Raw genomic sequence first — 15,021 nt, forward strand, 5'->3', positions numbered from 1 at the left:
ACTCAGGAATAAAAACAAAGCCGGAGGAATCACGCTACCAGACCTCAGATTATACTATAAATCAATAGTGATTAAAACAGCATGGTACTGGCACAAAAACAGAGAGGGAGATGTATGGAACAGAATAGAAAGCCAACAGATGAATCCAGCTACTTACCGCTACCTGATCTTTGACAAGCCAATTAAAAACATTGAGTGGGGAAAAAATTCCCTACTTAACAAATCGTGCTAGGTGAACTGGCTGGCGACCTGTAGAAGACTTAAACTAGACCCACACCTTTCATCATTAACTAAGATAGACTCTCACTGGATTAAAGATTTAAACTTAAGACATGAAACCATAAAAATACAAGAAGAAAATGTAGGGAAAACACTTGAAGAAATCGGCCTGGGAGAAAATGTTATGAGGAGGACCCCCTGGGCAATTGAAGCAACATCAAAAATACACTGCTGGGACCTGATCAAACTAAAGAGCTTCTGCACAGCCAAGAACACAGTAAGTAAAGCAAGCAGACAGCCCTCAGAATGGGAGAAGCTATTTGCAGGTTATTTCTCTGATGAAGATTTAATAACCAAAATCCATAGAGAACTCAAACATATTAACAAGAAGAGAACAAATGATCCCATCTCAGGGTGGGCAAGGGACTTGAAGTGAAATTTATCTAAAGAATATAGGTGCATGGCCTACAGATATATGAAAAAATGCTCACCATCCTTAATCATCAGAAAAATGCAAATTAAAACTACTTTGAAATATCACCTAAGTCCAGTAAGATTAGCCCATATCACAAAATCCCAAAACCAGAGATGCTGGCATGGATGTGGAGAAAAGGGAACACTTCTACACTGCTGGTGGGCATACAACCTAATACGTTCCTTTTGGAAAGGTGTCTGTAGAACACTTAGAGAACTGAAAACAGACCTGCCATTTGATCCTGCAATTCCTTTATTAGGTATATATGCAGAAGACCAAAACCACATTACAACAAAAATATTTGTATCAGAATGTTTATTGCAGCCCAATTCATAATTGCCAGGTCATGGAAGAAGCCCAATAGCCCATCCATCCACGAATGGATCAATAAATTGTGGTATGGTATATGTACACCATGGAATACTATACAGCCATAAAGAAAGATGGAGACTTTACATGCTTCATGTTTACATGAATGGGAGCTGGAAAATATTCTTCTTAGCAAAGTATCCCAGGAATGGAAGAAAAAGTATCCAATGTACACAGCCCTATTATGAAACTAATTTATGGCTTTCATATGAAAGCTATAACCTAATTATAGCCTAAGAATATGAGGAGGGGGAGGGGAGAGGGGATGGGTGGAAAGAGGGTGATTGGAGGGATCACTTCTATGGTTTGTCTTACAAGGGTAAAAATGAATCTTTCTAAGAGTAGAACATAATCATCATAACACAATAACTAAAAGAATGACATAAAGGCTATTTTAACCAGTTTGATGAAAATATTTCAAAATGTATATGAAAACTCCACACTGTACCCTATGATTTCATTAATGTTCACAGCTATCATTTAATAATATATATATATATATATATAAAATAAACCGGAAATATATATATTGGAAAAAAGAAAAATAATTTGAATAGACATTTCTCCAAATCAGATATGTGAATGACCAATAAGCATATGAAAGAATGCTAAGCAACCTTAGTTATCAGGAAAATACAAATGAAAACTATAATTGGATACCACATTCTACCACCTCATCTAGGATGACTATAATCCAAGAGACAAAAACAACAAGTGGAGAATGTTCCATGGGGTGATGAGAAGAATGTATATTCTTTATCTTTAGGATGGAGTACTTGATATCCGTCTATCAAGCACAGTTGTTCTAGGGTTTCATTTAAGTCTCTTATATCTTTGTTTAATTTCTGTTTAGAGGTTCTGTCCAGCTCTGGGAGAGGAGTGTTAAAGTTCCCTGTTATTATGGTGTTATAGGATATCATATTGCTTAGACTAAGTAAGGTCTGTTTCAAGAATCTGGGAGCATTTAAGTGGGGTGCATAAATATTTAGAATTGAAATGTCCTCTTCTTGTATTTTTTCCCTTAACCAATATGAAGTGACCATCTTTGTCTTTTTTGACTTTAGTTGCTTTAAATCCACATGTGTTCAAAAATAAGATTGCAACCCCTCTTTTCTTCTGGATTCCATTTGCCTGAAAAATTGTCTTCCAACCCTTGACTCTGAGCTATAATTTGTCTTTTGAAACTAAGTGTGTTTCCTGCAAACAGAAAATGGATGGCTTGTGTTTTTTAATCCAATCAGCCAATCTGTGCCTCTTCAGTGGGGAGTTCAAGCTATTAACATTTACTGAAATAATTGATAAATGTGGTAGTGTTCTACTCATCTTATTTTGTGAAAGTCCATCGCTTAGTTTAGTCTTTTGCATTACTGTGAAAGCTAGGTTCTGTCCTTTATTTTCTGGGTGCTTACTTTGCTGGTGGTCCCTTTTGATGGTCAATGTGTAGAACAAGTTGAAGTATTTCCTGTAGAGCTGGTCTTGTTGTGGCAAATTCCCTCAATGTTAGAGTATCAGTAAAAGATTTGATTTCTCCATCAATTTTAAAGCTTAGCTTAGCAGGATATAGAATTCTGGTCTGGAAGTTGTTCTGTTTAAGTAGATTAAAGGTGGATGACCATGTCTTCTGGCTTGAAAAGTTTCATTAGAGAAGTTTGTGATCACCCTGATGGATCTGCCCCTATAGGTCAGTTGGTGCTTACTCCTGCCAGCTTGCAATTTTTTTTTCTTTTGTCTTGATTTTGGACTAGTTCATCACAATGTGCCTTGGAGAAGCTCAATTAGAGTTGAGGTGACCTGAGGTCCAATATCCCTCTGAGAGGAGTGTGTCAGAATCTTTGGTGACATTTGGGAAATTTTCATTTATAATATTCTCTAGTATGGCTTCTATTCCTCTAGGGCATTCTTCTTCCCCTTGTGGGATACTTATGACTCATATGTTTGAATGCTTCACAAATTCCCATAATTCTGCCACTGAACATTCTGCTTTCTCTCTCTTCTTTTCTGCCACTTTAACTATCTGAGTTATGTCAAGAGCTTTGTCCTTTACCTTTGAGATTCTTTCTTCTGCATTATCTAATCTGTTGTTGATACTTTCTATTGCATCTTTAAGTTCCCTAATTGACTGTTTCAGTCCCTTTAGCTCTGCTATATCCTTTCTGTCGTCCTCATATCATTCATCTCTTATTTGATTCTGTTTTTGGATTTCCTTTTGGTTATTGTTCACTTTCTCAACAATTTCGTTCATTGTTTTTTGGTTATTTTCCACTTTCTCAGCAATTTTCTTCATTGTTTTCATCATCTGTATTTTAAATTCCCCTTCTGTCATTTCTAACATTTCCTTATAGGTGGACTCCTCTGCAGTAGCTAGCTCACAGTCCCTTGGGGGATTGCTCTGGACTGGTTTTTCATGTTGCCAGGATTTTTCTGCTGATTCTTCCTTGTGAGTGTTTTCTTTTATCTGTTTTCCTTCCCTAATTTTTACTTCACTTCCTCTTTCTCTTTAAGTAACTGTGCCTCTGGCCTAAGTTTTTGATGAGTCCTTTTGTTACAGAACCAGAAGGATGAGAAGATTGAAGAGCAAAAGGGGGAAAAAAGATTTAAAAAATAAAGGAAAAAAGGCAAGGAGTGGGGTGAGTAAAAGGGAGTGTTGACAAAAAGAAGAGAGGCTCAGAAAGAGGGATTGCAATCTTATTTTTAGATACATGTGGATTTAAAGCAAATAAAGTAAAAAAAAAAAAAACAAAGATGGACACTTCATATTGGTCAAAGGAAAAATATAACAAGAGGACATTTTAATTCTAAATATTTATGTAACCAACTTGAATGCTCTCAGATTCTTGAAACAGACCTTAATTATTCTGAGCAATATGATATCCTATAACACCATAATAACAGGAGATTTTAACACTACTATTATATAGCTGGACACACCCTCTAAACAGAAATTAAACAAAGATATAAGGGACTTAAATTAGACCCTAGAACAACTGTGCTTGATAGACATATATAGAACACTCCATCCCAAAGCTAAAGAATATACGTCCTTCAGTATTACAGCTCTTTTAGAATTTGTCTAGCAGGTTTTCTGGTCTCTACCAGAAGACTCTCCCAAAAAAAGGAATATACATTCTACCTTGAATCTTTTTAGACCACAAGGCACTAAAGGTGGAATTCAACTCCAATGAGTTGAAACTTCAGTGAACACGTTCAACCCTACACAAAGGCATGGAAATTAAACAACTTTATGCTAAATAACAGATGGGTGCAGGAAGACATAAAAAAGGAAATCATTAATTTCCTTGAGCACAACAATAATGAAGATACAAGCTACCAAAACCTGTGGGATACAGCAAAAACAGCCCTGAGAGGAAAATTTATCGCTTTAGAAGCCTACATTCAAAAAACAGAAAAAGAGCACATCAAAAAATTCACAAGCCATCTTACAGAATTGGAAAAAGAAGACAGATGATCAGAACCTTCTCTCAAAAAGACAGATGAATGGCTAGCAACCATATGAAAAAATGCTTATCATCCTTAATTATAAGATAAATGCAAATTAAAGCCACCCTGAGATGTCATCTAACCCTGGTGAGAATGGTCCACATTACAAAATCTCAAAACTGCAGATTTTGATGCAGATGTGGAATAGAAAACTGCAGATGCTGGTGTGGATGTGGAATAGAAAGGATCCCTTTTGCACTGCTGGTGGGACTGTAAACTTATACAACATTTTTGGAAGGAAGTATGGAGAAACCTCAAATAACTCAAGCTAGACTTCCCATTTGATCCTGCAATCCCATTATTGGGCATCTAACCAGAAGGAAAAAAAAAAAAAAACACAAACCTTTTATCATAAGGACCTTTGCACTAGACTGTTTATTGCAACTCAATTTACAATTTCCAAAATGTGGAAACAGCCTAAATGCCCTCCAACCCAGGAATGGATTAACAAGCTGTGGTACGTGTATACCATGGAATGTTATTCAGCCATTAAAAAAATGGAGACTTCACAGCATTTGTATTAACCTGGATGGAAGCGGAACATACTATTCTTAGTAAAGCATCACAAGAATGGAGAAGCATCAATCCTATTTATTCAATCTTGATTTGAGGACAATTAATGACAATTAATAGCACAGTGGTGGTGCGGAAAGGGAAGAGCAGAGAGAGAGAGGAGGAGGGAGGGGGTGGGGCAAAAGAAGAGGAGAGAGAAGGAAGGAGGGAGGGGGTGGGATCTCAGTGTATGACACATCTTGTACTCTCAATGAATCCCCAATTAAGAAAATAAACTTACCAGAAAACTATAATCAAAAGATATGGTACCAAATATGGATAAACATATACATAAGTGATTAAAATTGATAGTCCAGAGATAAATCATAAGTATTTGATTGAAAAAAAAAAGATATACTTTTGCAGTCCTTTCAAATGCCAAATGGAGTTATCATATGACCTAGCAATTCTACTCCTAGGTATATACCAAAAGACTTGGAAACATACACCCACCACAAAGAGTACAAAGACAACTTGAACTTTACTTTAGAAATGAAAACAACATAACATAAACATTTGTACCCTTATATAATTCTTTGTGCAAGAATGTTCATAGCCATATTATTCATAATAGCCAAAAAGTGGAAACAAACCAAATATTCACCAGCTGATAAACAGTTTACTAAAATATGGTTTTCCCCTAACAATGAAATATTATTGTCAATAAAAAGAATGCAATGCTGATACATGCTACAATATGGATAAGCCTTGAAAACATTATGCTATATCAAAGAATCAGACACAAAAGGGCACATACTGCATGATTCCACTTTATATGGAACATCCAGAATAAGCAAATATATAGAGATAGAAAAATTAGTAGTTGCCTATAGCTGAGAGGGGAAGCAGGAATGGGAGGTGACTGTTAGTGGGAACAGGGCAATTTGGGGAGATGATGAAAGTGTTCTAAAGTTAAATTGTGGTGATCGTTGCACAATTCAGTGCATATGCAAAAAAATCCATTTACTGTACATTTTCAATGGCTGAACTGTGTGGTGTGAATTATATCATAATAAAGTTATTTAAAAAAAAGTGGTGGCAAAGATGAGTGTAAGTGTATAATGATGCAGCTGCTTTAGAAAATAGTATGGCTGTCAAACATAGAGTTATCAAGTGATGCATAAATTCCACTCCTATGTACATATTTGAAAGAAATTAATATATATACTACACAAATTTATACATAGGTGTTCATAGCAGCACTATCCACAATAGCCAAAAATTGAAAACAACTGAAATGTCCGTCAACTGATGAATATATAAAATGTTGTGTATCTATAAAATAGGGTGTTATTTAGCAACCAAAAGGAATGAAGTCCTGACACATGCTAATGTACAGATGCATCTTGAAAAAATTATGCAAATGAAAGAATTTAGTCACAGACACTACATATTATATTATTTCATTTATATGAATTATCAAAAATAGACTTTTTATAAAGCTGTTCAGAGTTACTTTACACTTTGGTTCAGTAAATTGCTAGAATGTAAGCTATGGTCTTATCACTACCATGAAGGGGGAGCCTAAGAATGACATCTACACAGGAAAGAACAGAGTCAAGATGTAAAGACAGACATAAAGATATATTTTGAGTATACAAATCCATCTGGGTGCCAAGCAACACTAATGAAGTGAATTAACTAATTCCCAGTTTAAGATGGGTCTCTGTTACATGCATCAGAAAGTGTCATAACTAATGTAATTGGTTTAAAAATTGTTTTTCACTTTCACAGTGAATATTTATTTTTCAGTAGAATGACTGGCCAGGAGAAAACTCTGTATAATATATATCAATTAAATATGCAATTAACTCTATATAATATGTATCAATTAAATATGCAATAACTTCGACTATATAATAACCACAGTCATATTCAAATTTTATTTAAAAATACCTTACTTTTTAGTAGTAATAGTAGTCCTTCCACCATTGGAGGGTTGATTATGAGATGAATGTATTTCTTGTCTCAACTTTGAGAGTTCCTTATAAATAAAAGACAACATAAGTCATTCGATGGAAAGTAGAAACATGAGGAAAGAGGTATGTTCGATAGATATCAATGTTATGAAGAATAATTACCCCCTTTTCTTTTCAGTCTTAAGGTAAGATTGTTCTTTTCCCATTTGTTTAATAATATCATGTAGTGTTGCTTCACGTACCTAACAAGTTATATTATACAGATATGCATGAAACCACTAACTGATAATAGTATACAGTATACTTGTATCTATTACTTGAGATTACTTGATATTGAATGGGCATGTTTCTCAATATGAAGATGTGAAAATTTTGTCCCAGAAAGCTTGAAAAGTATAACCATAGCAGAAAAGTATTGAAATCTCAATATGGAAGCAGATATAGATTACTAACAGGAAGTCCATCACTGAAAATTAATACAAGCACCACTTGTTCAATATCAGCAATACAATATTAGCCCATTGTTTTTGGTAATTCCTTTTGAGCTCCATAGAGGTTAAATGACACAGAGTCACATAGGTGCCACTCCAAGACAGGTCTCCTGACTACACATCAGTACCTATTGAATGCCAGATCCCGGGCGACAAGCTTTATATTTAGAGTGGAATATAACACAGTACTTTGATGAATCAGCTCATAATCTACCAAGGAGCTCACAGTCTTATTGGGAGTTTGACTAATAATGAGATATAAAATAAATGTCTTAAAATACTAAATGTACTATAGAACTTATTTTTTGCTTCATTCTAGATTTCATTTTAATAGTTTTTCCTGAAATATTATATGTATCTTCTACTTCTTCACAGGCATTTACATTCTAGTTCAGGTAATAAAGTGAATCTTGGAAATGTGCCTTTTTCTAGTCCATGGGAAGTATTTATCCTATAGGACTCATTTGTATTATTTCTCTTCATCCCAACCCTTCCTTTTTTTACCTCTGACTGACGCTTTATAAGGGAATCCTTCTCTTCCAGCAAGCCTGTCAGTTCATGAAGCTTAAACTGGAAGTCAGTACAACTTCCTTCTTTTCTTGAAACATCTTTTTGGTACTGGTTTAATTGGGACTAAGGATTAAAAATAATAAGTATTATTATAACCTTCATTTACAAAATATGTAACTGAGTTCCAGGGAGGTTTAATGACACAAATTCACATAGCTAATTATGAAATGAAAAGTAAAATATCAATGGTTAAAAACTTCTATACAATTATATGCATATAAAATGTGAATTGAAATGCCAATTAGGAATTTGTCCTTTTTTGTTAAGGTGCCTTTGCTATTTAGGCTATTTAAGCATTATATAAGTAACAGTCTTGGGCTACAACATTTAAAATAAAGCTAAGAATGTAAGCACTTTCAATTCCTTCAAATACTAATTAAGAAAATCCCAACACAAATAATTAATATTATGTCTTGATTTTTGGTTCTCAAAATATTCCTCTGCATAACTTATCTCAGTCCTCATAGCATCCCTGTGAGATAAGCATTACTATGCTTTATTACTACAAAACAGGTAATGAGTTCCATAGAGGTTAAATGACATAGAGTCACATAGGTGCCACTCCAAGACAGGTCTCCTGACTACAAATCTTATCCATTTTCCTCTTTACCTTTTATGTGTGCATAGATTGCTGCCAGCTTGAAGTTGTATTAGTTACATTGAAATGGAAAAGAAATAGGTGGAAGAAGTTTGCCAGAAAAATTGGTAGGCTTTTTAAACAATTTTTTTTTCATTTTGATATTTGGTAAAGATTATATACTGAAATTCGGAGAAAGAAATATGTGTTTATCATTCATTAAAATATGTAAGTACATTCAGAAAACAGTAAATTAAGGGTTAGACTAGGTTAATTCAACCTAGAATTACAAGACAAGGTAATTTATTCTTGCAAATGCCATCTTAATTTTGATGCCAATTATAGGTACATAAAATTCAACACTGTTTATATTCTCATGTTTAACAAAGTCTTTGTTATTTATCATCCCTTAAAATCTTTGTTATTTATCATCCCTCAAATTTTGATGAATCCACTTTTAGCTTTGATGGATAAACTCAAACATTGCTCTGGCCCACATCAGCATGCTTTTAGTAAGATCACAAAGAGTTCTCCACTGGCCTCCAAAAAAGAAATTATTAAAAAAACAAAACATGGAAATGAATTTCATCTTTTACTTTCCTAGAAAAAGATTATGCAAAACTAGAAAACAGTTCTACTTTATACATAATAATGTCATTTTAAAATGAAAGATTCTCCAGCATACTGTAGTCCTAAAACTCTACTTTTGGTTAATTTTTCCTTGTAGCTTTAAACTTGAAACCATCTTTATCTTCTTAGATAGTTTGTGCTGACCTGTGTATTTATGCATTGTAGGATCAACATACCATGAGCTTGCAAATCTCTCTATCTTTCTCCATTCTCAAGTTTTTTAGCATCTCTGTGTAATGGTTGCGAATCTCATCCATTTTAGCCTGCAACATTGGGCCTGTGCAAGTCTCAGAAACCTACACAAGATAAAATCATTTTCTGTAATTAGGTTATTATGAAGGAAATACACATTACATTAGAAGGATTATTAGCAGATGAAAACCACATGATAAAAAAAGACATTGAAATAATGATAGTAATTTTCAGAAACTATGTTAAAAAGCTCAAGTGTCAGTGAGATAAGACCCAACTGTGTGTTAATTCATCAGAAAGCAGTCCTTGTATTTTCTCAAGGTAAGTAGAATAGGCCGGGGCACAATGGCTTACGCCTATAATCCTAACAACTCTGGGAGGCCAAGACAAGAGGGTCTCTTGAGCCAAGGAATTTAAGACCAGATTGAGCAAGAGTGAGACCCCATCTCTACTAAAAATAGAAAAAACTAGCTGGGTGTTGTGGTGGGTGGTTGTAGTCCCAGCTACTAGGGAGTCTGAGGCAAGAAGAGGATCACTTGAACCCAGGAGTCTGAGGTTGCTGTGAACTATAATCCCTTGTCACTCTAGCCTGGGGCAACAGAGTGAGATTGTGTCCCAAACCAAAAAGATAAATAGAATATATATATACATACACACACAAATATATTTATTATTTTCTTTTTCTTTCTCTCTTTTTTTAAATTTCTTATAGCATAACTGTGTACATTAATGCAATCATGGGGTACAGTGTGCTGTTTTCATGTACATTTTTAAATACTCTCATCAAACTGGTCAAGATAACCTTCATGTCATTTTCTTAGTTATTGAGTTAAAACATTCATACTCTGCTTTTAGAAAGATTCACTTGTACCCTTGTAAGATAAACCATAGAGGTGACCCCACCAATCTCCCTCCCTCCCCCCATCCACTCCCCTCTCTTACCCTCCCACCCCCTTCCCATATTCTAAGGCTATAATTAGGTTATGACATTCCTATAAAAGCTATGAATTAGTTTCAAAATAGGGCTGTGTACATTGGATACTTTTTCTTCCATTCTTGAGATACTTTGCTAAGAAGAACATTTTCCAGTTCCATCCATATAAACATGAAGGAAGTAAAGTCTCCATCCTTCTTTAGGGCCACATAGTATTCCATGGTGTACATGTATATTATTTTCAATGCTAGGATTACAATAGCACAACTAAGGCAATACTATATATTTAAAACAAAGTTTTATACTCTAGAAGTGAGGACAAAGTAACCTAAACATTTGTACCCTCATATTAATTTGAAATAAAAAATGAAGTTTTAATACCTGCATTCTAAGATTTTTATTCTCTTCCTCTAAATTATGTTTATAATATTTTAATTCTTTTAGTCTATATTCCATGTCTGATAGTGTATGTCGAAGAGAGAGATTGTTTTCTTCCAGAGCCTGGCATTTTGAGATTGAGTCTTGAAGTACTTGCTGTAAAGAAGACACAGGTACATGAGACAAATGCATTTTACTTTCTGTGAGGGAGTGCTCTTTTAAATGATTCATTCAGTCAAAGCAAGTAATTTCTTTTTCATTTTTTTTCTCAGTTTTTGGCCAGGGCTGGGTTTGAACCCACTACCTCTGGCATATGGGGCCGGCACCCTACTCCTTTGAGCCATAGGCGCCACTCCAATTTCTTTTTCATTTTTTAGTAACTAATTCTCACTTCGTTACCCAGGCTGGAGTTCAGTGGCACAATCATTGCTCACTACAGCCTTGAACACCCAAGATCAAGTAATTCTCCTGCCTCAGCCTCCAAAATAGCTGGGATTACAGGAAACACCCTGCTAATTTTTATTTTTTGTGGAGATGGGGGTCTTGTTATGTTTCCTAGGCTGGTCTTGCAACCCTGGCCTCAAGTAGTCCTCCCATCTCAGACTCGCAAAGTGATAGGATTATAGGTACAATCCTATAATACAGTGACACCCAGCTAAAATCAAGAAATTATTTGTTCATGTCCAATTTTCTTATATTTTTGCCCTTAGATGGTATATTAAATTAGCCATGTAAAATATAATCTTGCCTCTAGTCTAACTTGCCTATCATTAGTGAGAAGGAATCAATACTAGATGAATTTTTAATGTCCCAATTTAACAATCAGACTCTTGCTACCCTTTCACAATACTGTATCCTGCCACCTAGTAGGCACAAAAGTTACCATATAACCATATGCCTCATTACTTATGTGAAAACTAGTAACTGAGCAATAATTTGAGGCTTTCATAGGAGTGGAAATTAGTAAGAAGTGAGCTTTAAGACTCATTACAATTTCCTAGGAATAATCTCTGCTCAGACATCTGGAGAGCTCCTCTAGAATTTATTCATTCATTTATTCACTGCACAAACATGCATTAATATTTGCAAATCTTTTTTTTCATTGACATGTTAGTAGATTAAATATACGAGCAAACCTATATTTTTGGTATTTACACAATTTTTAACATCCAACCACACAGATAATTTTGTACCATATATATACTTTACATCTAAAATGTATGACATTATCTTTTGTTCTAGGAGAGATTTCAGTTATTGTAAATACCCCAAACCACTCAATTCTCATAAGAAAAAATTGTTTCATCATGTCTACCTGGATTATATCTTATAATTCTAATGTTTTAGTAATTGTACATATAAAAATCTATTGATCTAGTTTATAATCAATAAAAGCATCAACTTACCTGCTGCTGGCGATTATTTGCTCTCACTGATGCCAAGAGTTCTTCATACTCTTTTATTTGTGTATCTTTGAATGCTAAGTCTTTCTCAAGTCTTATCTTGTCATTTTCCAGTGACTAAAAGCATAAATTATTTATTATGACTCAGAATTATAGATACTTGTCAACAGTTACATAATACAAGGACTGATTTACCTTGAAAAATTTAAATAAGCACTCGTTTCATTTGTACTTGCTTAATAAAGCAAAATTCTTAAAAATTAAGCAAAATATGAGATAGAAGAATAGGATAGAAATATTAGAAACCTGTATTTAAGGAGAGATTTTGATGGAACGACTAACTCTAAGTGCAATGAAGCAGAACCTTCTGAAATATTTCAATGTTTTTGCCCAAAGTACAAGAAATCCTTCTTAATCCTTGCAAGTGGTAAATCTTTAATTTAGAGTCTAAATGTGTTCATTATAACTCAAGAAACAACAAAAACACAACTCCAAAATCCTCAAAAATTGATTTATTATATGGAAAATATTCTGAATGTATCTAGCTGATGGCACCAGGAATACTAATTAAAATAGAAAAGGTTAAATTTCTCGGAGAAAGAAATTTTGAAGTTATAATTTTTGAATAGAAATTTGGAGTATGCTTTATTATATACAAAATGGTGAAATTCACCTTCAATGAGTCACACTATTTTAATTTTGCAGCCTAATCTCTGACTCTAAGTTTTAAATTATCTTAGGGGTAAACTAAATACTAAGTGTATGTCCAACATTTTTTTCACTTACACAATGGACAGCTCTTTTCTCTTCTCCTAACCCTAATCAACTGTTTGAAGAAAATAATTTAGTTATGTCTGAGGGAACATAATATTGTTGCACTGTACTAAACTTTTGAAAGTTGGACTAAATATCTTTATTTCTGTATTAGGAAGATAGGAACTAAGAAGGCATTGGAAAGAAAAATACAAATAAATCTTACTGTCAAGTCATTTTGAAGATGCCCAAGTTCCTCCCGTATGTTGCTAAATGTGGACAGCACTAGCCGGAGTGACTTATCAGACATATTTCTCATCTGGAGGAAAAAAACCAATTAATGGTTTACTTTTACTAACATGTGAAAACAGGCAATATAAGCTAGAGTAATCTTATTTTTGTGCTACTATCAGAAAACTTAATAATTTTATTTTGATATGACAATAATAGAACAGTGATACTATATACATGGCATTTTGTCAATAGTGTGTTTACACAATCCAAGCAATTTCCCTGAAGAGGTACTTGTGTATTTAGAACAAGTGCTTATTATTATTTTCTTGAGAAAGTATCATCTTTCTTACAAAACAAAATCTTATCAACAAAGTATAATTTTTTCTTTCTTTTCTTTTCTTTTCTTTTTTTTTTTTTGGAGACAAGAGTCTCACTTTGTTACCCTTAGTAGAGTTTTGTGGCATCACAGCTCATAGCCACACTCAGTATATGGGGCCAGCACCCTACTCATTGAGCCACAGGAGCCAATTTAAAAATTTAAAAGTTTAAATTTTTCTTGTGTTTATTTAAAAGATTAGAAGAGATGGCTGGATGCAGTGGCTTATGCCTGTAATTTTAGCACTCAGGTAGGCCAAGGCAGGTGGATTGCCTGAGCTCACAGGTTTGAGACCAGCCTGAGCCAGAGAAAGACCTTGTCTCTAAAAATAGCCAGGTGTTGTGGCCAGTGCCTGTAGTCCCAGCTACTTGGGAGGCTGAGGCAAGAGAATCACTTGAGCCCAGAGTTTGAGGTTGCTATGAGCTATGATGCCACAGCACTCTACCAAGGGTGAGAAAGTGAGACTCTGTCTCAAAAAAAAAAAAAAAAAAAGGATTAGAAGAGAAGAAATAGTCAACTTCCAAGTAATAAAATTAATCTTCCTAAGTGTACTACCAAGTGCATAAATCTTGCCTGAGGTGAGACTATAATACTAATTAAATTTAACTCTGCAGTATAGAACCACTTCAAATTTTCAAAGGGAAAGAGAGACTTTTTTTCCTTTATTGAGACAGAGTCTCAAGCTGTCAACCTGGGTAGAGTGCTGTGATGTAAAGGCTCACAGTTACCTTCAACTCTTGGGTTCAAGCGCTCCTCTTGCCTCTTTTTCTCTATTTTTAGTAGAGATAGGGTCTCACTTTTGCTCAGGCTGGTCTCGAACTTTTGAGTTTAAGCAATCCACTTGCCTTGGCCTCCCAGAGTGCTAGGATTACAGGCCTGAGCCACTATGCCCAGTTGATAGAAACTTTTTCATTAGATTACTCTCTTTTCTTCAAAGAAAAATGGTTTAAAAAACTGGCAACTTCAGCTTCTGGAAAGATTGAAATATTTTCCCCTAGTCCTCCTGTTTAAGTACAACTAAAAATCCTGGACATAATTTATAAAACAAATATAAAAATACATAGAATGGTGAAATGAAAGAAGACTGATTATGGGACTTGGAACCTGATGAATGACACAATAGTGAGTTCCTGGATTTTCTTTTTGGTTCATATATCAGGCTGATGTTGGGGGAAGGTGATAATCCAGATGTATCAGTGAAAGTCCTGAGAAAATCTTTATTTCTGTAGCCAAAGGAGAGTGAAAGAGGCAGCCTAGCAAGACAGAAAACTTTCAGATAGTGACCATTCTACTTCAAACAACACAGAAAAAGCTACAACTGTACTCACACCCAAACCATCAAAGGCCAAAGGGTGAGCCTAGATATCTCCCCATGGCAGGCCTAGGAAGGTACATCAACAGGATTCATCAGGTTGGTGTCAGAGAAGGCCAAGTGGAGAGATGGGGCTTTC

At 34.7% G+C, this 15,021-nt stretch overlaps 1 protein-coding gene and 1 non-coding gene across 2 annotated transcripts in view; one reads left to right on the top strand and one right to left on the bottom strand.

Moving 5' to 3' along the window:
- The window catches only part of POF1B (POF1B, actin binding protein), a 117,843-nt gene that overhangs the window by 19,051 nt on the left and 83,771 nt on the right, over nucleotides 1-15,021 (bottom strand). The window contains exons 9-14 of the mRNA XM_012812067.1: nucleotides 13,187-13,279; nucleotides 12,211-12,324; nucleotides 10,808-10,960; nucleotides 9,477-9,596; nucleotides 8,028-8,156; nucleotides 7,015-7,097 (exon numbers count right to left, since the gene is read on the bottom strand). Of these exons, the coding sequence (XP_012667521.1) occupies nucleotides 7,015-7,097; nucleotides 8,028-8,156; nucleotides 9,477-9,596; nucleotides 10,808-10,960; nucleotides 12,211-12,324; nucleotides 13,187-13,279 (692 nt within the window). The remainder of the gene's footprint in view (nucleotides 1-7,014; nucleotides 7,098-8,027; nucleotides 8,157-9,476; nucleotides 9,597-10,807; nucleotides 10,961-12,210; nucleotides 12,325-13,186; nucleotides 13,280-15,021) is intronic.
- LOC111721810 lies at nucleotides 4,107-4,168 on the top strand. The gene has a single exon (XR_002770828.1). It is a non-coding gene; the product is annotated as a U7 small nuclear RNA (small nuclear RNA).

Source organism: Otolemur garnettii, unplaced genomic scaffold, assembly GCF_000181295.1.
Source record: "Otolemur garnettii isolate 467f Iridium unplaced genomic scaffold, OtoGar3 scaffold00186, whole genome shotgun sequence".
NCBI lineage: Eukaryota > Metazoa > Chordata > Mammalia > Primates > Galagidae > Otolemur > Otolemur garnettii.